The 27864-nt window shown below is 42.1% G+C and overlaps 1 protein-coding gene across 2 annotated transcripts in view; it reads left to right on the top strand.

Moving 5' to 3' along the window:
* The first annotated feature begins 1854 nt into the window (after positions 1-1854).
* The window catches only part of RNF150 (ring finger protein 150), a 131947-nt gene continuing 105937 nt past the window's right edge, over positions 1855-27864 (top strand). For both annotated transcript variants that reach the window (XM_061992104.1, XM_061992103.1), the window contains exon 1: positions 1855-2537. In XM_061992104.1, coding sequence (XP_061848088.1) covers positions 2072-2537 — 466 coding nt within the window. In that variant the 5' untranslated portion in view covers positions 1855-2071. The remainder of the gene's footprint in view (positions 2538-27864) is intronic.

Raw genomic sequence — 27864 nt, 5'->3', positions numbered from 1 at the left:
GCTGTCTCCAGTCTGGCTGACTGTTCAAGAAAGAAGATGGAGGTACCTGCATCTGATGCTGGTGACAGTTCCCTTTCTTCCCCTACACTGTAGGCTGAGAAGATGGTAAGCTTAATAACAGTAGCTCATTACATCCCGGTAAACCTTTGATATATTTGGTTACACTTTCTGTGCCTTAGAAGGAGATGGGTAGGAAATGAGCAGTAAGTAAGGTGAGCACTTGTAATCAAGTTACTGGTGTACTGCTGGAGAAACTGCCTGGTTGGGGTGGCAGACAGGCTGGCCTGGTGCTGACACCTTGGCTACCATGCAGAGCTAAGGCTGGATTTTCTGTCTGTTCACTTTATCTCCGAGGAAGATGTTTAAATAACTCCCTACATCGGACAGTAAGGAAAATAACCCTTTGAAGGCTGAAAACTAAGTTTTTGGTATTTTTAAGTTGCAAGGGAAAACCCAATATTTTGACTGAGGGCTTAGCAATCCTCTCCATGCAAGAAACAAGAAATGCAGGAAATGCTGAAAGCTTAGAGGAGCTAAATGAGCTATCACAGAAAAGAGAGAAATTAGAGAAAGGAGACATGTTTCTTTCAAGCTGCAATAACAAGAAGGAACAGGCAGAAAGATGCTCATCAGCAGCAATCCCCTCAGTTCTTGTTTACAAAAAAAAAAAATCTCTGTAACAAAAGCAGATGCTAAACAAAAATGATAACACCTGGAAATTTTTGCCTCTGAGACACAAGGAGCATCATCTCTCTATGAAAACTTAATAAGGATCAAACACAATAAAGCTCCTTTCGACTCTTTTCATAATTTTACAATTAAAATGTCATTTTCCCTATAAATTCTATAATTCTTTTGAACCTTTCCTGTGAGGAGTTTATCTTGGTTTGAGGGGGTTTTTTTCTGGAACTTTTGCTCTGAAGATTTCTTTAGAGAATCAGAACATTATCAAGAATATTGATTTGACCTGGCTAAATGAAACTAGCACTACAGCAGCAACTACAGTCATTCAAGGAAGGTTACAGAAGAGGGTAGCAGTGTTCCAATCTAAGGCGTTTTAGTCTTGGGTGTTTTTGCTTCTGGGGTGTTTTATACATTAAAAATCCTCAAATCTGGCCTTTCACTGAGTCAAAAAGAAACTATTCTTTTCTGGCTGTGGAGTTGGAGCGTTTTCAGAGCGCAGTTCTGTTCTTCTTTGAGGTTCCACCCTACACATTCTCCATGCTCCTGTCAGTTGCACACCCAATTTTGGTAAACGTGCTTGTCATCATCGTTCAGAAATCCCTAATAAGACCTTTATTCGGTGTGTATGATCCCTCGGAGCTGCGGGATATAATTACATTCCAGCATTCACATTTGGGTTTTTAACAATTATTATTAACTTATAGCCAACTGGAAAAAAGAAAAAGGGGGGGCGGGTTGGGTAGGGAGCTAAAACCAGGAAGCGGATGTACTAATACACGGCACCTCGGTGCTCTCGGGGACTCCGTGCTCTGCGCGGGGGCACGGCCGTTGCGCCGCCGCCTCAGCCGCCGTGGCAGGGCTCGCGCGGGGCGCGGCGGCTACCCCGCGCCGCCGCCAGGTGTCGCTGCCGTGCCGCGGCCGCCCCTGGCGCAGGCGGCGGCCCCCCCGCAGCCCGGGGCGCGCGGCTGGTCCGGCGGCCGCGGGGGCCGGGTCCGGAGCGCCAGCGGCGCCGCGCCTTTCTGCCTGTGGAAATCCGCTCCTCCGCGCCTTCCCCGCCCGGCCGCGCTGCCAGCAGCGGGGGAGGCAGTCGTGCGGGCAGGGCGCACAAAAAGGGCAGGAGGAAGGATAGGCGGCAGCGGCGGGGGGGGGGGGTGAGGGAGGGCGGAGACGGGGCCAGCCCTAGGAAAGCAAACGGCCCAGGATGAATTAGGCGGCGGGCTGCAGAGGGGAGGGCCGGGCCCCCCGCCCCTGCCGCCCTCGCCCCTCCCGCCCGGCGGGAGCAGCGCCGCCTCGCGCGGAGCCGGCTGCTCGGGGCGCGCCACAGGCGCACGCACACACAGGCGGCGGCGGCGGGGGCGGGCCGGCCGGGGTGGGGGGGGCCCGGCAGATGAAGATGGCAATGTCTGTGATCCAAGCGTGCCGCAGCCTGGCTCTCTCAACATGGCTGCTGTCCTTTTGTTTCGTGCATCTGCTGTGCCTGGACTTCACCGTGGCCGAGAAGGAGGAGTGGTACACGGCCTTCGTCAACATCACCTACGCCGACCCGGCGGCCGGCACCGCCGAGCTTCGCAGCGAGAAGAGCGAGTGCGGGCGCTACGGCGAGCAGTCGCCCAAGCAGGACGCCCGTGGGCAGGTGGCCCTCTCCGCCTCGCCCGCCGACCGCTACGCCTGCGACCCCGGCACCCGCTTCAACGCCCCGGCGCCGGGCAAGAGCTGGGTGGCCCTCATCCCGCGGGGCAACTGCACCTACAAGGAAAAGATCCGCCACGCCGCAGCCCAGAACGCCTCAGCCGTGGTCATCTACAACATGGGCTCCAGCAACGCCAACGAGACCATCACTATGCCCCACGCAGGTGAGCCCTGGCACCCCTGCCTGTGCTCCCCAAGGTCTCGGCTTAGGGGGGCAAATGGGCTCCGTTTTCCTGTTTGTGGCAGCCCGCTGTGCCGTCCTGCATCCATGAGGTGGGAGCTACTGGGGAAGAAGGTGTCCTCACACCTCCTGGCAGGGAGCAGGGTGGGCTGCGGGCCTCGCCGAGCAGTGAGAGCCCATCCCAGGGGCCGTGGAGCATCGGTCTATGCTGCCATGGCAAAGGATGGCTGTGCCGCTAAGCAGCTATGCACACCGGTGCTCCAGGGGTGAAAAGTTTGGGAGATGCCAACTTTGGGTCTAATCGGAGGAATGGATGACACCCTGAGGCCGCTATGGGGCACCGATGTTTTGTTGTGGCCTGAAGATCCTCTGGCAAGTGCCATGTGGGATAGGGTGTGATTGAGACCTTTAGAAGAGCAGAAGCAAAGTGTTTATGGTGCAGGCTTATCAGGAGATGCAATAAAGTAGGGAACACAGTGTCCACTGTCTTGCCTGCGATAGTGTAAAAACTGTGAGATCGAGTGGGAACAACGAGTATCGGATTTGGTGAGAGTATGTGATATTTTGTCCAGCATTAGTCTTGGTGGGGGAGGTTCACTATCCTAGGTGAAGGCTGTGATAAGAGTTTATGCTAACAGTGTCAGCACCTGCATGCTCGGGTCTCAATGTGTGCTTGTCAACTAGAACCAAGCAGAAATCCAGTCACTGGAAGCAAACCAAACCTTGGGTTATGCCTAGAGAAACAGTTCCTGTTAAAAATATTTGACTGGAAATAATATTTTAATAACAAACTTATATTCAGGGACAGAGATTTCTGCCAGGGGTCACTGGTCTTTTATACCAGCAGCCTATGCCATGGAGACTAAAATGCCACCTATTGTGAAATCTCAGTTTGGTTTGCATCCAGTAACTAATCATGCCCAGCTGTTTCATGCCAGTTGAATCTTATCAGAGTTAGAGGTAAATTGAATCACAGGCTACAAAACAGGATGTTATTCTAATGACATTTTAAATTTCTGCAGTAAACTAGCTAGCGTGGATGTGCCACAAAATTTGTTGGCTAACTATAATGCTGTAATAGTGCTGATGAAAAAGTAGCGCCTTTGGAACCTCTTGTGTGCAGCCTCTTTAAGGGATTAACCATTTATTTGGTCAAATTGATATTTCTTTGGTAGGACTAGTGGGGGGGGGGGGGGGGGGATGTTAGTATTGTCCGTTGGTTCTGTGAGACAAGCAACTCATAGCCTCTCGAGCTTCTTAAAACTGTGCTTTATAACCTGCACATGGTTTAGTGGCTGTTCAGATTACACTTATTGGTACTTTAAGTATCACAGATTATATACTAAGCAGTATAAAGTAGTAGGAGGTTGGCATACTTATGTACCCTAAAGTAAAGCCCAGGGTGTTTCAAAACTTCAGGCATCACTTACTGTTGTCTGGTGAGTTTCACTAAGACTGCTAACATGTTGGATCAATTAATGGTTTGTCTGTTTATAAAGTATGCACTAAACTGGTTTCCCACACAAATGGTGTTTTATTAAGAAACAGTGGGAGTAAAAAATGTGTCTAACCTTTTAAAATATTAAAGCTTTTATTTGTTTTAAAGTCTAAAATGAAGTAATCGGGGAATCTTTCTTACTGAAAGTGGCCTCAGCTTTCAAAAATGCAAACACTCTATCACTTATCTTGGGGGCAACTTCTTTTATGTCATATGACTCCTTAGAATTTATTCTGAGAATACTCTCTTGAGTACTGAATTGATACCCAGCAGTGTGATTGTACTGTACCAGAGGCTGGAATGAAAGCAAACTTGCAGAAAATAATCTGGACTTGTTGAACACAATCAGTGAGACTAAAGGGCTTTGCTGAGGAATTGTATGAGGTTGTCTTCATTTTAACGATTTTTGTTATGTGAAGTTGAAAAGCGATTCTTGATCTTACCTTAGGGACAACCTGTCCTCTGCATACAGTCAAAACTCAGAGGAGTTTTAGAGTGTAAATCTGTTGGAACAGGAGGAAAAATAATTATTCTTAAATAAATATTTTACAAACTAGCAGCAATTCAGAACCGGATTTGTCTTCCTCTGGTACCATGGTTACACCAGGACAAAATGAATGTGCAAACCATGTAAAATTATCTTTCTGACTTACAGCCTTTGACGTTTGCGTGGTCCCAGTATAAATGATAGCACAAGATTCAAGGGAAAAATGAATCAGGTTCTTGGTTTCTGAGTTCAGCAGCATCTGTGGTGCTCTGCCCACGCCAAATCCTGGAGTGGGAAGAAGAAAATTCCATCCTGGAAATACTTGGGGGTAGGAGGGGAGGGTGAAATATGACCTAAAAAGCAATTTAAAATTCGAAAGAAATATGATGATCCTTTTTTTTTTTTCTTTTCTCCCACAGATTTTTTTTTTGAGGTTTCTTATAAGCTTAAATGAACTCTTTCTATAAAGAAAACAGTATATCCTGTTGTGTAACGATGTGGCTCCTGCCCTTACTGAAGAACTATTACTCCTAAGAGAGGCTTTTTTTCCTTATCCATTCTCTCCTTTACTGTTACCTCTTTGTACCCTTTTTTTTCCACTCCTCACACCCCCACTCTCATTTCTTTATCTCTACCCCTGTACTTAATTTCCCCACTTGACCGTGTTACTGTGCTACTTCATAGTGCTCTGCCTTTGCCATTTTCTTCCCAAAGCTCTCTTTCTCCTGCCAAAGATCTGACCTCACAGCTGTATGCTTAATTATATTTCCTGGGTTTTGCTACAGTGTGTGCCAGTGACCCTTTGTTGTCATGATGCCTCCTGGTTTTCAAATCTATAGGCAACTGCAGTAAGATACTATTCTTGAATTTGAAGGAGGATTGGTAGACCTCCCCCACTGACACCCTCACCTCACAGTCAAAACCAGGATGGTATTATACTGTAGCTTGTTGTAGAAATCTTCAAATACAGCTTTCCAGGATTTCTTTATAGTACACCAGACAGAACAGATCAAGTGTTTGATTTGAACCGGTTCAGTCACTGTGTTTAAAGCCTTTGCTTTCAGGGAGCATGTATGTCACTGCTTGCACATCCAGAAGAGTGAGATAGAGATGTGACATCTGCATTCACAGGGAGTGCAGAGCTCTATGATCCTTGCACTAGGACACTCTTTCCTTTTGTGTCATCTACTACAACCTTTGCAAACTGATGTCTTTATTTTTATTGGCTTGAAGTATCGTATAGGAACTGTGAGTTAAACTTTGTTTTGGTTTTTTTATTAAGTACATTTCAACCAGAGATGGAACAAAAGCATCTAGAATTTTTGTTTCAGATGCTTTTTATTTGTCCAAAGTTGACTTTTCTTGTAGAAAAGTACTGTAATAATATAAACAATGTTCTTTGTCTTCCAGAAGAATAATCCGTGATGTTGACTAGAGTTGCTGATTAGCGTGTTTTAATTATTCAGAACAAAGTAGCTGTTACTTAAGTTTCAAAAGGCTCTAGCCACTATGTCTACATTTGGTAACTTAGTATTAATTGGAAGTATTCTTACTACCTGTTGTAACACATGTCCTGACGCTTCCTCTGAATGTTTACAGTAAAGGAGCCTTCCAGAGGATGATTTGAGAACTCAGTCTTTCCAGCTCTTATTTACAGCAACCTAGGTTGACTACTTCGAACTTGGGCACCTGTCAGGTGCTTGAGTCTAAGCAGGGATGTTAACTGCAGCTGTACACATGATTCATATGTGGGTACAAATCAAATCTTCAGTATTCAGTACAGTTTGTAACATTCTGTTTTGAATATCCCACAGAATCAATATTATTATTTTGTGAAGCAAATTGTATCCTAAGTATTTTGCACCAAAAGCATATGTGAGTTGGGCATTTTTGCATTCTCCATATTCTACTTTTCCAGTGCATACCATCACAAATTCACAAATTGTAAGTCATGTGCTGTGAGTCTGAACGCCTGTTTTCAATGAGAGGCACATTCCTCGTTTTTTGTAGTGGCTCGTGCACACTGCCAGCAACTGTCAACTGTATCTTTGAGATGTGAATCTCATATGTGGTCTAAGATGACTCTGGCTTCCTTCCTCCTTCTTTGGCCCTGAAGTGCAGCATGTATGTGCCAGATTACATGAGGAGGGCATGGCCAACCTACTGTAACTCCAGGTGTGCCCCTCCACACAGTACTGTGAATGTGGCCAACCTTGATCTGTGCACATTCAGTTCAATAATAGTGTCTTCCCTTGTACGCAGATTTTTGTTCCACCGTCAACATCTAGTCTTGCCCTTCACATATTTCAAGACGTGTTGGTAGTAGTTTTGGCTTTGGGCTGCTCTGTAGATTTGTATTGATGGTGCCAATGAAACACTGCAGCTGAAGATTACGTTCTTTACAGACTTAATTAGGAACTGTAGCTACATTTGTTCCTTTACTAAAACAATTGCTTTCCTAAACTTTTGTTGAATTCTAATAAGGAAAATGTGCTGACAGCATTCACGCTGAATTTACATATGGATAAGTGTGAACTAATCGAGGGTTTGAGACTTCAGGCTTTCAGGGCCTGCTATAATTATTTTCTCTTCCAGGCACCCAGGATTCATTCCTAATAGAAACCAATTTGGGGGGGGGGGGAGGCGGGGGGGGGGGGGGGGGATGGAGATTAGTGCATCTCTGAGCCTTATCCATCATGAAACTGAGATGTGGATGGGTTGTGCTGCCATCCTTAGGAAGTCGGAGTTGCTCCTAAGTCCATCATGTAGGTCTGGCTTTTAGTGGTTTTGGAAACTCTGGTTCTCAATATTATCAGAATCCAGGGTTTATGGCACTGGCCAGAGCCAACAGTGATGCCAACAAGCTGTCCCACTGTGTGCCCTCTTGAGCCACGCTTCTGCCTGCTGCTTCAGCTGTGGTTCAGTGCTACTGCCAATGTATTCGGTTATGCCAAGTGAGGGGGGAAGTGATGTTGGGTAACTGGTTTAGCTTTAACTGAATTAAAAGGGGTGAATTTGACCTACATGGACTAGAGCAACAAAATAACCTTAGTCTCTGATGCTACTTGGGACAGCCACTTCATCTCTGAGGCACTGAGTTCTACCATTAGATGAAATGCTTTTTGCCTTGTTAGACCTCACATCTTCTTTCAACCTCACAACAGGCTTGTATATCTCCTTCAGAGTCCATTGCAGTCAGTGGAAAGACTGTGAGTCCACTTTGGACCAAGTTGTAAGATACAGCTTTTCCTACAAAGTGATGAAATATTGATTCATTGGATATTGCATTGGTCCTCCCAGTTTACTGACTGCAAAAGCAGTTAATTTCTGCATGCCCTTCAGTTAGATACAACATTTGTTTAAAGTTATATCCATACAAGTGCTGTCTTCAGATCTCTACAGTAAGAAGTGACACAGCAAGAAGAAAAAATTCCTCAGAAAAAAAACCTGTATCAGCACTGATTCTCACTGTTGCCTGATTATCTGGAACACCTCCTTTCAGTATACTGTCTTTAGGAGAATGACTTGCTTTTGATAAAGTGATGGGTTTTTTTTCTAATCCCATTGGTATTTTGTCTTTTAAATATGATGTATGTGAGCTTGGGTTATTAGAATACTGTGGCAATCTGTGGCTAGTGTGGTAACTCCACTGTAGCTCACTAGTCCATGCAGATATGCTTCTATGCTGCTCCTCTTCATGGTGCATCACAGATCACACGAACATTTTCAGCAAAAGGGGAAAGAAACCTACAGTTAATTAAGCATTGGCACTTTAAGAGTCTCTTCCTGGTAAGAGAAGAACATGCTTTCTACTTTTCTCATGTAAGCGAAGGACTCAAAGAACTCATTATTTTGCCCCACTTGTTTGATGGAGATCATAGTGTATTGTCATGTGAGATGACTGAGTTTCAAGTGACCTCTGTTTCCTTAGACGACGAGCCAGACTGATGAAGAGTTAGATCTTTATGAAGGGATAGCTCAACGGTTTCTCTACTTCCCAAAATCTTCTACATAGCTAACCTGCACAGAAACAGCATTCATTTCAAGACAAGCCCCACTTCTGCCCTTTCAGTTGCGTTTTAGTACTAGTCACTTGATGACTTCTTTGGTACAGAAGGGAGCAAACAATACAATAATTGACTTGTAGAAATCAGATATGGAAAAGACTGAGTAGTCCATGTAATCTGTCACGTTAGGAAGCAGTCCTGCATTAGTACAGTGTTACTATCCACTGTCACAGTGCTTTTTGCATAGTATCATGCAAAGGAAAGAATCTTGGGGTGCTTCAGAGCCAAATGAGGTCTATGTAAGCAGCAGAATGGTGCTGAGGCAACAGATATAAATAGTAATATGGTATCTTGCAATAATATTTTATTCTCATAACTTCCAAAGAGTCGCCTTTGAAGAGGCATAACTCCTAAAGGATAAGGTTTAAAACCATCTGTATCCATTGTACCATGCAATTTAGGGAAGTATATGGCAATGGTAAGAAGAAAGAGGAGGCAAAATATTTTGTAACTGGTTATATCCAAACAGACTTGCTCTAATATGTTTTGATTCCGTAGTTGGATGTGACCCAGGACTTTATTAGTGCCCAGCTCTCTCCTCATTTCATTCTATAGTGTTTTGGTTTCTCTAGAAGAGAAATCTAGAGGGACAGACCATGTCAACCACTATGCAGTTTGACCAGGTCCCAAGTGTGGATGAGCAGGGGTTAGGGGCTCCCAGAGTACCCTGCTTGTTCATGGGTGCATTTAGAGTCACTAAATATATGAAAGGAAAGATAGTTATCAGGGGAGTCAACATGGATTCACCAAGGGGAAATCCTGTTTGACCAACCTGATAGCCTTCAATGAGTGCACAACCAGCTGGCTAGATGAGGGGAGAGCAGCGAATGTCATCTACCTTGACTTCAGCAAGGCTTTTGACACTGTCTCCCACAACATCCTCATCAGAAAGCTCAGGCAGTGTGGCTTGGATGAGTGGCCAGTGAGGTGGATCAAGAGCTGGCTGAATGACAGAGCCCAGAGGGTGGTGATCAATGGCACAGAATTGAGTTGGAGGCCTGTGGCCAGTGGAGTTCCACAGGGATCGGTTCTGGGGCCAGTCTTGTTCAACATCTTCATCAACAACCTGGATGAGGGCAGAGAGTGTGCCCTCAGCAAGTTCACTGATGACGCCAAACTGAGAGGACTGGCTGATTCCCCAGAAGGCTGTGCTGCCATTCAGCAGGATCTTGAGCAGCTTGAGAGTTGGGCAGAGAGGAACCTCATGAGGTTCAACAAGGACAAATGCAGAGTCCTGCACATGGGAAGCAACAGCCCCATGCACCAGTACAGACTGGGGGACGAACTGCTGAAGAGCAGCTCTGCAGAGAGAGATCTAGGAGTCCTGGTTGATAATAAACTAACCATGAGCCAGCAATGTGCCCTTGTGGCCAAGAAGACCAATGGCATCCTGGAATGCATCAAGAAGAGTGTGTTAAACAGGTCAAGGGAGGTTCTCCTCCCCCTTTACTCTGCTCTGGTGAGGCCTCATCTGGAGTCTTGTGTCCAATTCTGGGCTTCTTAGCTCAAGAGGGACAGGGAACTTCTGGAGAGAGTCCAGCACAGAGCCACCACAATGATCAGGGGTTTGGAGCATCTTCCTTATGAGGAAAGGCTGCAGGAACTGGGGCTGTTTAGTCTGGAGAAGAGGAGACTGAGGGGAGATCTTATTAACATTTACAAATATCTAAAGGGTGGGTGTCAGGAGGTAGGGACATCCCTTTTTTCGATGGTATCTAGCAAGAGGATAAGGGGTAATGGGATGAATCTGGAACACAAAAAGTTCCGTTTAAACATAAGAAAAAACTATTTTATTGTGAGGGTGATGGAGCCCTGGCACAGGCTGCCCAGGGAGATTGTGGAGTCTCCTTTCTTGGAGGTCTTCAAGACCTGCCTGGACATGTTCCTGTATGAGCTGATTTAAGTGGACCTGCTTCTATGGGGGATTGGACCAGATGATCTGTAAAGGTCCCCTCCAGCCCCTACCATTCTGTGATCTCAGAAGGCAGTTCTGTTATGGGCTACAATTTCTGTTACCTGGAGAAAGCACAAATCACTTAGGTGAAACTTCAACTTTTAAATTTTACTGTATTAAATCTGTCAGCTTTATATCTACTATCTGGCTCATTGCCCATATTAGTGGATGCCAAGCTTCATAAACCTACAAGTTTGCTAATGAATTTGATGTGAATTGAAGCTCATCGATAATAGGCTTATGGTTCTGCAGTGCATTTTGTAGGCCTCTTAAAAGTAATCCTTCAGCCGGAATACACTGAAAATTACTGATTTAGTTTAACATACCACCCTGGTAGAAACAATGTTTTTTAGCTCAAAAATGGATGAGTTCTAGTAGATGGTGAAAGGTTGTAAAGATTAGTTTGCTTCTGAAACAACAGTACTATGGAGCTGTGTTTAACAATAGAGGCTTAACAGGGGCATTTTTTATTTTTTTGTCTTCTTTTCAATAAAATGAGATGAACCTTAGAAAACTGGACTGAGGAGAACTGAAGGAGATGATGAAAAGCTTAACTTGTTTGTTTTATTGCCAATCTACATTGAAACATGAAAAGCCAGCATCTTTGATTCTTTGCTACTTAAAGATACAATGGTGTTCTCAAATAATTTTTCATTTATTTTTCCTCTCAGGAGCGACTTACAAATAACATCAATAAACTGAAGTACCTGTTCATTTGCTTCTGATAGTATCATCATAGTGTTATTCAATTATACTGTTAAGCCTAAGGGTCTGTCAGAGTTTCAGACTCAAATTTGATGTGTTTAACTGTGTTTACATATGTAATATTCCCTGCTCTAAACTGGAAAGGTAGCCCATTTTTTTTAACCTTCTTTTCAGTTTGAGTTAAAAATGGAAGGAAAAAAAATGTTTATCTTTTTATTCCCGTTTTGAATATATCTTGTGTACTCCTTGAACATGGGTAGAAGCATAGGAGTGTTGGCAAGTGCTCCCTTGTGCTTAATGAGACATAGCTTTTTAAAACCAATTTATATTTCATGCTATCTTGAAGCCTTTATCATGAGAGAGGAATCTGATGCTGGGGTGCTCCATAACAGAGCAGTTATCTCTGTATGCTCTTCTACCAGTACAGACCCTTCCTACTGATGTAGTTGTCTGTGAACCATCATTATTTGTCCCTGAACAATGGCTTAATTATATAGGATGTTATTCTTCATAACTTATTCCACACCTTGGGCTACTCCATTTTTATATGCTCTTTTGCTTGCCTCTTAACTGTTCAAAACTCTCCTTTCCCGGCATTCTCTGTTTTTGCAAGTCATTTTAACAATATCTTACCAGATATTGCGACCTGATATAGGTGAACCTGCTTCTGCAGGGAGGTTGGACTACATGATCTCTAAAGGTCCCTTCCAACCCCTACCATTCCGTGATAATATATGTATTTTTAAGAGAATCGTGCATCATATTAATATCTGTCTTCCAGCTTTAGAAATCACACATCATTAAACTGTGCTCTTCTATTTATTACTTGGTCTTGCAGTCATCAAAAAATTACTTTCTAGTATGGTCACTGTTATAATGTGTTAAATGTATACAATACTACTGGTCAGCACTAAGAATGGACTCTGGAGCCTAGTAAGTAGATTCATCTTTAGTTAACATATATGTCTAGTCCTAAAGTTAATGAAAAAGGCATCAACAATAGTTGAATTATGTTGTGGGTTGACTGGGTTCAGACCCAATAAGGTTTTATTGTTTTGTTTAAATGGATTTGTGGAGCACTTGAGAAGCTTTTGCACCTAGTTGTTACCGTCACACTAGCAGAACAATTGAATTTCCTCACGATCAAAGCTCTGTGTGTCTAACAAATTTCACTGGAAAAGATTTCTTCCATTTTCCAATTATGCAAGAGTTCTGTACCTGATAAAGATCTCTCTGGTTTTTACATCCTGTGATGCTAGCTAAATGTTAGTATTCTTTTCATTTTCCATTTCTGTGTTTTCTGTTAGAAGACAGAAATATATTTCTACTTTTTCTTTGCCCTTTAAGAAGTCCTTGTATTAGAGAATTTTAATTCTTTGGCGATATTTCTGGGGCATGTCTGTGTTTATGCTCTAAAAAAATCTTTAAACCAGAACAGTCTGATGCTGCAGTCCCATTCATGGTTACTTCTTGTACAGAATACGCTGTCCTCTCTCGTGCCTTTTATGCTTTCATTATACACTCACTGTCTCCTAGTTTTACCTGCCAGTATCATGTTCCTTGAGTGAGACAGCTTTCACAAGATTGTGTAATCTCTGTGCCTGGTTTCTTTTTGCTGTTTATATGTCCAAGTGTTTGAAGTACCATCTGGTTGCCCAGGAAATTCATACCTTTACTAAATACTGTATCAGGACTTTTCATGCTGGAAAATGAGAAGCTGTCTGAGTAAAATCCATTATGTTATGTTATAATATTGCCTTTGATGTCTTTCTCTTGCCTTACTTTTCCTTCAGTCCTCTATCCTCTTCATTTTTTACTTCATTTTTTTTTTTCTCTCTTTTTTTTTTTTGGTGAGGGGAGAGTGGGGATGGTGTTTAAAATTTCTTTCCACACTTCCAGTAAATCTTTCCCTTGGACTTCTCAGCCTTTTTTTTCCCTCCTTCAGTTTTTCATCTCTTCTAGTTTGTTTGATTTAGTTGGGTTTTTTTTTTTCTTTTTTCCCCACCCTTTACCTGGTTGACAAAAATAGCCAAGGACTACTGCTTTACAATAGCCAAAGTTGACTGTAAGGGGAAGCAGTGCAGGATTATGTTCTTTTTGGGTTGCTTTTTCATTGCAGCTGCCTCAGGTTTAAAAAGCATCTGCTGTCAGTTGCTCAGGATTGACTTGGAGGATTGGGACAGTAGCAATCGGGAAGTGTGGCAGTGCCATTAATGAACAGAAGACTGCAAATCAGACATAGCACATTTGTTATGCCTAGAATGGCTTTGTGCTAAATACTCCTAAGTCTTTTTCATGAATTTTTAAAAGACTAAATTATACATAAAGAGGCAAATCCTGCTCTTTCATGCTTTTGCAGAAGAAGACTGAGTTCTAACATCCTGCTGGATATTAGAAAAATTGGCTGGGAATTTTCCCATTGAAACTCTTTTTCTTTAATAGTGAAATGGATTTTCAACAAACAACTGTTTTGGAAAGTTTTTGCTCTCCAGAAAAGATTTTACGGTTCCAAGTTTGAAGAAGGATTTTATGTGAGTAAATATTTAATGTCTCAGAATTTAAAATTCAGATCAGCTTGATTTCCCTTTCCTTTTTCTGATGATATATTACATTTTAATCAGTTTCTACCAGCTTTAGAAACTAATACACCCCTAGAGCACAGACCTGACTTCTCAACTCAAATGTTACACTTCTGCAAGAATCAATGGTTGCATTAGGGAGCTGCTGGAGAGAGTTCGGTGCAGGGCCACAAGGTGATGACAAGGGCGGAGCATCTCCCTTCTGATGAAAGGCTGAGGGAGCTGGGGCTCTTCAGCTTGGAGAAGAGGAGACTGAGGGGTGATCTCATTAATGTTTACAAATATGTAAAGGGTGGGTGTGAGGAGGACGGAACCAGGCTCTTCTCAGTTGTGTCCAATAATAGGACAAGGGGCAATGGGTATAACCTGGAACATAAGATATTCCAAAGAAATACAAGGAAGAATTTCTTTACTGTGAGGGTGATGGAGCACTGGAACAGGCTGCCCAGTTGGTTTGTTGAGTCTCCTTGTCTGGAGACATTCAAAACCCACCTGGACAAGTTCCTGTGTGACCTACTCTAGGTTGTCCTGCTCTGGCAGGGGGGTTCGACTAGATGATCTTTTGAGGTTGCTTCCAACTCTTAAGATTCTGTGATTGTTACTTAAATAAATTGAACTCAGGTTTGCAATGCTGAATTCTTCCCTGTGATAATGTGCCAACAGCTTTCTATCTGTCTCTCCATAGTGCAGTCCCTAAGGTAAAATCTCTTTGACCCTTGCTAGGGATGTGTATATATTCTTACCAGAAGGCTAGACATGGGAACGATACTTGGTATGAGACAAAAATTGCTCTTATAGACAAAGACATAACAAGCATCAGTAGTTGTCAGTGGAAGTGAGACAAACTCAGGCTTGTAGTAAGAAGCAATTTCTTAAATGATTGCCTGTAACATAACGTTGTTTGAATGGGCTTGGATAGCTCTCTAAAAGTCGCATCCTGGAACCATTACCCCATTCTCTGGGAAAATTGTGGTGTTATGTGTACAAGGAAGGTTAGAGAAGGTGATCATGGTAGTTCTCTATAGTTTTAGAGACTGTACCTCTCTGGAACTACCACTCTTCTCTTTTCCACATTTGGAAACTGTGAAAACAGCTCTGCTAGAAGCTCTGCACAGGTAAACCTCTGCCATAGGTAAACCCTGTGGTCTTAAGCATCATCTTTTCAAGGTGGGATCTCCATGTAGCATGTCCTTTTTTCATCTGGAAAGAATTTTAACGAGTGACAATGAACCAATGTCAGTTTGTAATTTCTTCATGACTGATGCTTACAGAAGAAGAAGCTGCAAGAAAACGTACTTGCAAGAAAAGTGCAGTCTTGAGTGACTTCTATTTTTTGTGTCTGAAGATAGCCAACAAATGCAGAGAGCTGCCTGTAAGCTTCCACAGAATGAGCATTTGCTGGAGCATCTGTCTTGCATCATAAAAAAAATTGAAGGCCTTTCTCTTCCAAAACTTATATTTAAATCTTGAATGCCAGCACAAGGGAATATCGTGACGAAATGCAACTCAGAGTGGCAAAGGCATATCACGGATGAGGATTAAATACTTCAAAAGCTAACAGTAACATCATTCACTTTGACAGAGAAATTACTAAAATAGCCAGTAAGTGAAACTCAGGTGAATGAACCTGAGTCCCAGAGAGGTGAACTCATGTTGATGGGAAAATAATAGCCATGGAAGTAACTTTTGACCACTGTGGCATCATCACCAGAGAGAGATCATGAAACTTATTTGACTAATTAATATATCTGAATCTCCATTTTTGTTCCATACTGACTCCAACGTCAACGTCTCACTGGTACCCACTGTCACAGTCTGAAATTTTCTTGTTTGCTTTCTCATCGCTCTTTGTTCCAGTCCTCCCTTGCTGCCTTTACAGGTGGTGAGAACATTCCCCAAGATGATGATTGTGGTCACCTTGTGCTCAGGTTTAAGTTTGTACATTTTCAAGTTGCCTTTAGCAGTTTTGCATGTTACTTAGTGTTTGCATAGGGGAGGTTGCATTGCTCACATAATAATGCCAATCTGGATCCACACATGGATAAGAGAAAGGTACCAAACAGTTGAACTGCATGAGAAAGTAACAAGCTATGTCAAAGGCAGTTGGCATTCTCTAATGCTTGTTGATTCTTCAGACAACTCATCCGTCCTTTTCACTCCCCTGGCTCACCAATCCCTGCTTAAGAAACTACATAGGAAATTAAAATTTTTCTATGTTGTTTTGTTGATTTTTTTTTTTCCTGTGGAGACATTTTCTTTTTCTTTATCCATCTAAATCTCAGTCTTTTTTTCCTCTCCTAATCTAACATCCAGAGCTTCTTGAGATGCAATTTATAAGAGTCCATGGGCTATTTTTAAGAGAAGAATATGACTGCATTACTATTTTTCCTGAATGTATAATTTATAATAGTTGATAGTTCAAGGAGGTTTTTTGTAACAGAGAATTAATATTTTCTGATTTGTAAATACAGATGACCTCTCCCTTCTTTGTCCAATAATTAAGGGCTTCATTCCCATTAACTAATTTATATAGCCATCTTTCTAATATTAGACTTATGAAAAATAATGAAGCAAATGGTGATTTTTTTTTTTTGTATAGAATATTTTCTATTTATCTTGTAAATTTGGTGTGTAGAAATTATTCTCCGTTCTCAACCAGTGCTGTGTTGAGTCAGAATGATTGCTGTTGGTCTTTTCTGGACATCATATTTTGTGTCCGTAAACCAGAAACACTTTTTGCCAATGCAAAGGTTACTCTGCTAGTTTTGTCTTGAAACTGTTGTCTTTGGCTCTGACTAGCCAAATCTGTTGTGGATTAGCCTGCAAAACAGGAATATTGTGCATAGACTGTTTGGTAGTAATGGTAGCAAGGAGGCAAGTATCACTGTGTCTTGCCTAGACCAAAGCGACAATTCCTAAAATTTCTTACTTGCAAATAAGACTGATACTTAAAGATCATTTCTCATTTTATTAAGGTAGTGATTTTACTGTCATAAAACTCACTAGTAGGTATTTTAAAATTCAGATTAGGCATTACTTTTAATGTCTACATTACATTAAGGTAATTTGGAGAATACTTCATGTCTCAGTTTGGGATGATGTTTGCACAAATGGTTATAGTTAAGCTCGTGTTAGTTCTTGCTAAGAATGGTAAGGAAATTGAGCATCTTGACTAATTATGATTGAAATGAGAAAATGTCATCTATGAAAGAGGCAGAAGTGTCTTGTGTAGCCCAGAAGTTTATTACTAATAATGTTACAGTGGTAATCTTGGGCAATCTTATGCCATCTTCTAGCACTTAGAATAGTCCTTACAATAAAGTATTTTTATTTATAATTGTAAATATGATAGATACATTATGTATTTCCTACAGCAGCCTCTTTATAAGTACCTATTAAAGGAGATGCTTTAACTATTTTACATGTAGATTAGGTTCTGCTTTCTGCATTATCAGACATATCTGCATCACTTAAGAATCAAATATGCCTCTTTCAACTTCCGGTGCTCCTCTTCCATCTGAGGAAGAGTTAGCCACCCAAACCCTTTGAAAGCTAGATGCTCTTCTTAACTGTGTTTTCTTGTATGTCAGTTTTTACCTAAGAGGATCAATCATACCTGTGTGAAGTGTGGACAGATGCTTAGTTATTTTCAGATGCCTGAGAGATTTATATCAACCCCTCGATGGTACTTGCTAAGTGAACTAGAGGAGTTAATGTAATTTGGAGTAGTCACACAGCATTTCTTGGTCAGTGGGGAGTTGCCCAGTTTGGAAATACATATGCATCTAAGGCTCATCAGATACACAGCAGCCCTGTTCCTTACACCTATTCCAGCTTGGGAGTAGTTGTAATGTTTTGCAGATTTGGTTCCAGTAGATAAAGTTTTGCATCCTGCCTTGTGGCATTGTTTTGGTTTGAGAAATTCAGGAGAGGTTTTCTTGATGGTTCTAATGGTACATATCATCTTCAAATAGATCTTTCAGCTACTTGCATGGTTGTTAAGGGTACATTGAGAGGATGGGAAACTGTAACCAAAGAGGAGGTAAGTGTAAAATGAACAGATACTGCTCCATTAGACATTCCTAACAAGTTAACTGTCATATGTAGTTGGAGATCTGCCCGGAAAGAATACAACACTTATTTTAAATGACCTTTAGGTATGTAAGGGTGCTCTGTGATGACTGTGTTAAAATCACATTGAGACTTGCTGAACTAGGCAAATATTAATGAATACCTGAGATGACTCAGGAATGTCTTTGGTGCTCTGCAAATCTGTCAACACAAGCCTCAGAGATCCTCCATAATCTCAATGGGAATGAGAGTAGGAGGTGATTAGTATCCATTTGTGGGTGCTGTGCTTTTCACAGGCTTGGGTCTTAGTTTACCTTCTCCTGTGTCTCCTCATTTAATAAATCAGAATTGGAATCCATCTGTTGGAGAGTTATTGCAGGTTTGATTAATTTGAAAATAAACCTGATGTTCATGCAGTTATGCAACAGTTGTCTCCATCTGGTGGCAAGAGTTTCAGGATCTGAGAACATTTTAGGTCTTTATTCAAGTGCACAATATTCAGTTGACTGCAAAAAAAAATTATAATTTTGTTTTTGTTCACCATCTTTAGTAATGGCAATGGCCCTGTCACTGAAAGGGATAATACAGCATTTAAAAACCTTAAGGCTGTAGCAATGATGAGATTGAACCTTTTGCTTGTGGAAAGGTGCGACAATGTGTGGACTTGGTGTTTTGCCTGGGACAGGTTTTTCAGTAGCGGGGGGCGCTACAGGGGTGGCTTTTTTAAGCAAAGAGCTGCCAGAAGCTTCCCCTGTAGCTGATAGGGCTAATGCCAGTCAGTTCTAAACTGGAACCCACAACTGTCCCAGGCCTGGCCAATTAGTATCTGAGGTAATGCTGCTGTGAATAACTTACTTGAGAAGGGGAAGAAGTTGCTGCACAGTTGCAAAACTGCAGCAGCAGCAGGGAGTAAGAATGTGAAAACATCTCTGCAGACACCAAGGTCAGGGGAGAAGGAGGGGGAGGAGGGTGCTTAGGCTTTCAAAAAAAGACTCTCCTGTGACCTATGGTGAGGACCATGGTGAGGCAGTTTGTCCCCTGCAGTCCATGGAGGCCACTGGGTAGCAGAGATCCACTTACAGCCTGTGGAGGACCCCACACCGGAGCAGGTGCATGCCTGAAGGAGGCTGTGACTCTGTGGAAAACTCATCCTGGAGCAAGTTCCTATCAGGACCTGGATGTCCGTGGGGAGAGAGGAGCCCATACCAGAGCAGGTTTGTTATCAGGACTTGTGATCCTGTGAGGGACTCAGGCAGGAGCAGTCAGTACCTGAAGGACTGTTCTCCCGGTGGATGACCCATGTTGGGGCAGGGTGTGAGGAGCTGCCCCTGTGGGAGGCCCCATGCTGGAGCAGTTCATAAGGAACTGTGCCCATGGGAAACACCCACAATGGAGAAGTTTGTGAGAGACTGTCTCCCATGGGAGGGACTCCACAGTGTATCAGTGGGAAGTGTGCAGAGGCCTCCACCAGAGAAGAAGCAGCGGCAAAGTCCATCTGTAACACACTGACTGCAACCCCCATCTCCAATCCCCTGCACTGCTGGGGACGAAGGAAGGAGAGTCCAGGGAAGAGGGAGGGATGGGAGGGGAGGGGTTTTAAGATTCAGTTTTATTTCTCATCTCCCTGTTGTTCTTCTTGTTCCTTTAATAAATCAAACCTTTTTCTCCCCAAGTTGAGTCTGTTTTGCGCATGACGCTAATTGCTGAGTGATCTCTGTCCTTATCTCAACTCACAAGCCATTTGTTATATTTTTCTCTCTCTCCTGTGCAGTTTAGGAGGGGAAGTGATTTTATGACTTGGTGGACACCTGACTGAACCACCACACATAGAAACTGAAAGAATATATCAAGTTTTAAATAGGTGGATGAATTTTAAGCCACTTCTCTACCTGCTTTGAAGGAGCACAGAAGGACTTAGCTGGAGAAGTCACAAGAAGTTCACAGGAAAGAAAAAAACGACTCCCTAGCACAAATACAACGGCTTCCATAATTTTTACCTGGGGTACAGGGATTAGACTGGGCTTTGAACTGACTTTTCACAGGCCCTGTTTTCTTTATGCAGTCTACTTTCAGGCCAGCTCACATGCTGATTTCTGAACTTTCGGGTTAGCCACCATTACTTTAGGAGTCTTCCAAGTCCCCAATTCATTTCTTTAGATTGTTTTAATGTTATTAAGATAAAAAACAATAACCATCCTGTAAAAGTCCAACCCCCAAATCTTTCCTTTAGAAAAATCATTGTAAGTTTGCTGATTGCCAGCAATGCACTTACCTATGCCATTAATTTGTAACCTCTCTTTCTGAAATCCTAACCCTGCTGAAGTTGGTGCCAAACTTCCTAAGGATTTCATTGCCAAGTAGTTAAAAGTAAGAAAATTAATACCTGAATTCATGATATGTTGTCTGCTTTCCCCTCCACTATTTAAGACATTTTTGTCAAATACAGAAAAACTCAGTTCATCACAACCCAACAGAAATAATACCAGTCTCTCAGAAGCAATCTCAGTGAAGTATTTACAGTCTGCATTGATTCTGATAGACGTCTGCAATTCATATGAAAGTAACACAACAGGCAGCACCAGGGCTTCAATATGGTCATTTTGTAATTGAGTGAAATTATGGGCTAGTCTGTTAGTGCCTTGAAACTTTAAGTATTAACTTACATGAGTTCTCCAGTGCATTTAATAAAAGGTCCACTTGGCCTCAAGTGATTGCATAAATTATGTAACCATTGTTGTATCTGTGATACAGGTAGAAGTTGATTTTTCTTACCTTTTAAAGTACTTGAGAATAGTAGGTCACGTCTTATGTGTATTTCTAACAGTAGGCTTCAGAGTATAATTTTCTGAAATCCACTGACAGATAAAACTTCCTTCTTCCAAGGCTTTTGTGTGAAATGAAAGGAATCAATGGGGTATGATAGTGTTAGAGCTGTGTTGCAGGAAGAAGCGGAAAAGCTTGGTTTTCAAGATACACGTGGCTGCAAGCTCATAGCAGTGGCAGTGTGAGGTTAGTGGTTGGACTCCATGATCTTAAAGATCTCTTCCAACTGTAATGATTCTATGATTGATCTCCAAGAGCATGTAGCAGCCAGGCCCACAGGAGCTGCTGGAGTTGTTGCTGTCTGATAAAAATTAAGATAAAAGCTTATAAGTCTCATGCAGGTAGTGGTGGGTGAGAGCGTTATGTTTTTAACACTTTTCTTTGCTAACTGATATGCTAAGAAGAACTGGTAATGATGACAGCCTTATCATAAAGCAGGACTGTGACACAAAGCAGGACCATGACCCTGGATTTCAGGTGAGCCGACTTTGGCCTCTTCAAAGATCTACTTGGATGGATCTCATGGGATATGATTCTAGAAGACAGAAATGCCCATGAGAGCTGGTCACTCTTCAAGCACCACTTCCTCCAAGCGCAGGATCAGTGTGTCCCAATGCGCAAGAAAGGAGGAAAAGGAGGTAGGAGGCCTCCATGGATGAGCAAGGATCTGCTGGGACAGCTCAGGCAGAAAGCAGACATTTATGAGAGGCGGGGCTGGCTTTTTGGGAAGAGTATAGGAACATTGCCAGGGTATATAGGGGTGCAAATAGGAAGGCTGGAGCCCTTCTAGAATTAAATTTAGCCAGGGAACTTAAGGACAGTAATAAGGCATTTTTCAAGTACATCAGCAGCAAAAGGATGGTGAGGGGTAATGTGGGCCCACTGCTAAATGCTGAGGGTGCCCTGGTGACCGAGGATGCAGAGAGGGCCAAAGTACTGAATGCCTTCTTTACTTCAGTCTTTACGGCCAAGGCCAGACCTTGGGAAGCCCAGTCCAGCAAGGATAATAGGATGGCCAGGACAGCAGAGGACTTGCCCTGGGTGGAAGAGGAAGAGGTTAAAGACTTGTTGGCCAAGCTTAAGGCTCATAAGTCAATGGGTCCTGATAGGATGCATCCTAGAGTGTTGAGGGAGCTGGCTGATGTGATTGCTAAGCCTCTCTCTATCATTTTTGAACAATCATGGCGAGGTGCCTGAGGACTGGAGAAAGGCCAATGTCACTCCAGTCTTCAAAAAGGGCAGGAAGGACAACCCGGGAAACGACAGGCCAGTCAGCCTCACCTCCATCCCTGGAAAGGTGATGGAACAACTCATCCTGAATGTTATCACTGAACATGTGAAGGAAAAGATAGTTATCAGGGGAGTCAGCATGGATTCACCAAGGGGAAATCCTGTTTGACCAACTCTATAGCCTTCAATGAGTGCACAACCAGCTGGCTAGATGAGAGGAGAGCAGCAAATGTCATCTACCTTGACTTCAGCAAGGCTTTTGACACTGTCTCCCATAACATCCTCATCAGAAAGCTCCGTCAATGTGACTTGGATGAGTGGCCAGTGAGGTGGATCAAGAGCTGGCTGAATGACAGAGCCCAGAGGCTGGTCATCAGTGGCACAGAATCGAGTTGGGGGCCTGTGGCCAGTGAAGTTTCACAGGGATCAGTTCTGGGGCCAGTCTTGTTCAACATCTTCATCAACGACCTGGATGAGGGGACAGAGTGTACCCTCAGCAAGTTTGCTGATGACAAACTGGGAGGACTGTCTGATTCCCCAGAAGGCTGTGCTGCCATTCAGCGGGATATCGACCAGCTTGAGCGTTGGGCAGAGAGGAACATCATGAGGTTCAACAAGGACAAGTGCAGAGTCCTGCATCTGGAAAGGAACAACCCCGTGCACCAGTACAGACTGGGGGGCGAACTGCTGAAGAGCAGCTCTGCAGAGAGAGACCTGGGAGTCCTGATTGATAATAAACTAAATACGAGCCAGCAATGTGCCCTCGTGGCCAAGAAGGCCAATGGCATCCTGGGATGCATCAAGAAGTGTGTTAAACAGGTCAAAGGAGGTTCTCCTCCCCCTTTACTCTGCCCTGGTGAGGCCTCATCTGGAGTCCTGTGTCCAATTCTGGGCTCCCCAGCTCAAGAGGGAGCTGAGAGAAGTGCTGGAGAGAGTCCAGCGCAGGACCACCAAGATGATCAGGGGAATGGAACATCTTTCCTCTGAGGAAAGGCTGTGGGAACTGGGGCTGTTTAGTCTGGAGAAGAGGAGACTGAGGGGAGATCTTATTAACATTTATAAATATCTAAAAGGTAGGTGTCAGGAGTTTCAGACATCCCTTTTTTCTGTTGTATCTAGCAACAGGACAAGGGGTAATGGGATGAAGCTGGAACACAAAAAGTTCCGTTTAAACGTAAGAAAAAACTATTTAACTGTGATGGTGATGGAGCTGTGGCACAGGCTGCCCAGGGAGGGTGTGAAGTCTCGTTCCTTGGAGGTCTTCAAGACCCGCCTGGACATGTTCCTATGAGACCTGATCTAGCTGAACCTGCTTCTGCAGGGGGGTTGGACTAGATGATCTCTAAAGGTCCCTTCCAACCCCTACCATTCTATGATTCTATGATCACGGGAGGTGGAATGCTTCAGTGATGGTTGTTAGGAGAAAACTCAAAATTAGTATTTCCAATCTCAAGTGAAATAATGGAATATGTGTTCTATACCATCCATCTATATATCAAATACATGTGGGCAGCTGTCATAGAAATAGTTTCAGAAACAAAGTCTATCATCATTGAGCACAGCAGAGGTAACTTCTTGCCTTGTTTCCGGTCTGACTGAGTTAAAATGGCATTTAATATGGACTAAATTTGTTCCAGACAGAGGATTAGTTATTAGATCTCGAAATACATGTTTGGTTAGTAGAATTTTTTTGTTTGTTTTCGTCTTAGTTTTCCTGGAAATACCATTGAGCTGAGGAGACCACAATGCAGGGAATACTGCATGATGATTTCACTGCCTTTGTTCTAACATGCATATTGTGTTTTGAGTGATGCCGATCTGTTTTGAGAGCTTGTGGGATTCTCAAAACCACTGCTATGTTAATCTCACTTGGCTCCTGTAACAAGCTTCAGATCATTCTGTCTTTTCAGGGTCTGATGACAAGATATTAAATAGTGTGATTTGTAGTACAAATACTTTATTTTTACAGTTTTTACTACACCTTCATTTTTTAAATCTGTGACTGTTCAACCCCTTTTTAAGTCTTCAGCATGCATTATTATTACAGTGAATTTCTTTGCTAATCGAGATGTTTGCTAATGAGAGAATCTCTGTATCTCAGTGTAAACATTGCTGAATCCTAAGGACACTTTGCCCTTTGATCCGTTTGATCCAAATTAATTGTAGGAGACTAAATGCAGACAGAAATATCAAATGCATGGCTATGCTTAACAGTAATGTTACAGTTACATAACATATCAGGTATCAAAGGAGAGATTCAGATAGGTGATTCAGATAGCTGAAGTTCGTGTTTTAACGTGGTAGTTCTGATCTGCTCTTACTTAGGCACTGAGTCACCCAAGGCATAAAAGCTAAATGACGAGACACAAGATAAGCTGTCATACAAGAACTAACGTAAATTGGCAGAATTGGTCTCTGATGCAATCTGAATGTTGGAATAAATGAGCAGCAAGAATATTATCAGCAGAGGGAAATTTCCAAGTTACAGCTAGCATTTCTCTATCATAGGCTATAGGTGTTTTGTTTGTTGTTGGGGTTTTGGGTGATAATCGGGTTTTTTGAGGAAGGGGAAACAGGTACATAAAATACCATGTAAATGTCCAAAATAGCATGGTACAGCATCTGAGTTGCATATTCAGGGAGTAACCAGAAGTTTAACATAAAGTTGAAGATTTCAGTGGGGGAATATGGCACTTACGTATTGCAGACAGATCCAGCATGTAAAACTCTTATAATCAGCAGGTACTATAAAGAGGTTTGCACTGGTATTCTTTTGAGTATTAAAAATACGGAATCTAACCATATAACAACGTCAGTCACAGCTGTACAAAACATACTGCTGTAAAAAAATGTGTTTTTCTGTGCAGCCTGCAAACGCTGACAGGTGACTGATATTTGTCAAAATGCTTTGTTTTAAAAATATGAGCACATGCAACACTAAGGAGATCATTTCAGTAGAGCATCGTGAATCTGCCTGAGAAGTATGTGGTAAGAGGAATTCATTTCAGACTGATTAGTCAGAGGCAAAGTCTGTATTGGCATTTTCCTATAAAAGAAATGGCACAGAGGAAGGACTCTGCTCGCTTAAAACAGATTTGTACCCATTTATGCACATAACTTCCATCTAAGCATCTGAATATCTTTAGGAGTAGACAGCATAAATCCTTTGCGTATAGATACTGATGTGAGTGTATGTCTCTGTCCTTATTCATGCGTATCTGTAGAAACAGTTACTTCCTCCAGGGAGATTGGCTACACCAGATAACCTGCACCTGATCTTGAACTCACAGATCAACCCAGGTGTGTAGACACCAGATACAGTTATTTTGCCAATGAGTAATCTATGTAGATAGAAACAGCCCTAGTTTGAGTTCACATGGCATGGTAATAGTACTCTTTCTGGCTGCTTTGGGGTTCATTTCAACTGAAGTTCTACAGAGCATGGGGAAAAAAAATTAAAATAGAGCTTTGTAAAACTTCTAGACAGTTTTAAAGAAGCCCCTTTTCTGTGTTGTTTTCTGATCTGGGGGAACTGGCGAGAGAGGGAGTAAGAAAAATTATCACAGCCAGCTCTAGTCCTTAACCTTTCAGATCTTAGAATTTAAATAAAATGACAATGCAGGCAGTAATGTTATACAGGCATAATGCTATTCTGCAACTTGTTAAAGGCATAGGTGTAACAATGTGGAAACAGGAACTGGTCTTCTATTCATAAGCATTTCACGCTACTAGAAGCAAGAGATGCCATCTGGAGATTAGTTTCTCATAGTTTCTGGGTACAAAAATTAAATCAATGTTGTTCTCATATTGTTCCAACTGCTTGATTAGAAATGAGTCAGAGAGTGGTCTCTGTTCTTCTCCATCTGGACATGTATACTCCATGATAAGCTCGGATATGAAATTTAAAAATTCTGTTCAAGTGTTTAGCTCCTCAGCTAAAAAGACAAGGTTGCTTGCAGGAAAACTGTAGAGATTAGTTTTACAGTCTTAGGCCCTCATGCTGAAAATACTCACACAGGCAAGTACCGCATGCATGTAATGAACTTGCTTGATCTATTTATAGCTTTACTCAGTGTATATTTGTACACAGATGGTGCTCCTTAAATTTCACTGGATTGTGTGTATTAGCAGCAGTTCATACTACAGATGACAGTGTAAGACAAGAATCCAGGTAGCAAATATGCTTCATTAAGTAGATGTACATAATTAGTTAATACAATACTTAACTTTTTTTTTCTGCTGTCTTTCTGCAAGAGGGATCTGTAATGGATAGCACTTGCAAAATTGCATGTAATTACTTGATTTTTAAATTTTTTTATAATTTTCTTTACAATGATGAATAAATAACATTCCCTTTTAAGAATGGAGAAACTGACGTAAGGATGGAGTAGCGAAGCCTTGCAGTGTGTGAGGAGCAGATTCCAACCTTCCAGACCCCACATCTCTCAGTAATAATACATCTTTGCCTTCCCTGCAGCACCTTGCTTCTCCAAGCTTGTTCATCGGTTCTCTATTTACTCTTTCCACATGCCTCAACTCCCACCAAGGTTGTTTTGGATTTCTTTTATAAGCAAGACTCTGATTTCCTCCATACTTAACTGAAGTCTATTTGTATTCACTTCTTCCATAAGCTATGCTCGTAATTCCACTTAAAAAAAATTTTATTTTAATATGTATTCTGAAATTATCTTCCATCTACCAGTTCATAGTATTGTAAATCTCAAAGAAAACCCCCACAACTGTGAAGAAGGAACATAATGCATGCAATAAATGTTTGCATTAAATTTTAGTGGGAACAAATTCATTTTCCTGAGCCACTCCCTTCCTATCAAAATAATACATTTCATGTTAAATGCAAAGTTTGAATAATACACTTTTTTTGGACACCTCCAGCTACTGACTGCTGATTCATCTGCTAATATCCTGGTCCTTGTCAAAGGTATCTGATACATATAGGACGGCTAATTTTAACCCTTGCAGGGACAGAAGTTATGACTGTGTGAAAGGATGCAACTATCTTTGAGAGTTAGAAAGGAAAGCTCACTACGAGTCTAGGCTAAAAGTTGGGGGGTTGTGTTTTGTTTTGCTGTGCAGTGAGTGTCAGGAGGTTGCCTTTCCTCATGTAGTTTGTTACCAATGTAGTTACTTACTTAGGTACATTGATTGAAAAGTGAAATTTTCTATTAAACAGGATAAATGATTGGGATTAGATTAAAGGAACTATAAGATGGTTAGCATTGCAAATCTGCTTCTTGATCAGAACTATTCAGCATCTTCAGTTCAAGGTGGTGAGATGAACACATTTCTGTAACACGAATGAAATCCATATCGGGTTTTAATTCAGCCTCTTGTGCATGGAAGCTGGATGCTATTGAGGTGCTGATTTCTGGTTTTAAGCTAATGATAATTTACCCTTCTAAGGAGATATTAAAAGTTACACTGCACTCAGAGCAGTGGTTCTGTCTTTATGGTAATTTCTATGCATTTGTCATAAAACCTTTATTTTATAGAAAGTATTTTGTGTCACTGTTCTGAGAGGGCAGAGTTTAAATGGAAAACATCTTTTGGAAAATATCTGCAAGATCATTTTAACGAAATTTTATGTTTTTTCAAGACATTAACGTGTAAGTATGGTTTTTAATACTGTGAGAAGTTTTACATTAGTTTACTCTGTCTTGCTCTTCTGCTCATGGCACAGTCTCTGCTTTCTTGTGTTCTTGAAGTCCTCAGGTAGGCAATATTCTACAGGCTGTCTGTGGAAGGCCTGAGGCAACAGATGAGTTAATGATCCAGTGTATTTTTTTCAGAAGGACAGATGTCTTAGTAGCCTCTTCCCGTTCTCCCTTTGCTCTGTTCTTTCCTTGTCTTTCCCCGATCTACTTGTTTCCCACTCCCA

Source organism: Colius striatus, chromosome 3 (genome assembly GCF_028858725.1).
Source record: "Colius striatus isolate bColStr4 chromosome 3, bColStr4.1.hap1, whole genome shotgun sequence".
In the NCBI taxonomy this organism is placed as follows: domain Eukaryota; kingdom Metazoa; phylum Chordata; class Aves; order Coliiformes; family Coliidae; genus Colius; species Colius striatus.
Note: the sequence above shows the minus strand (reverse complement) of the source record. Positions and strands in the feature narration are given on the sequence as shown.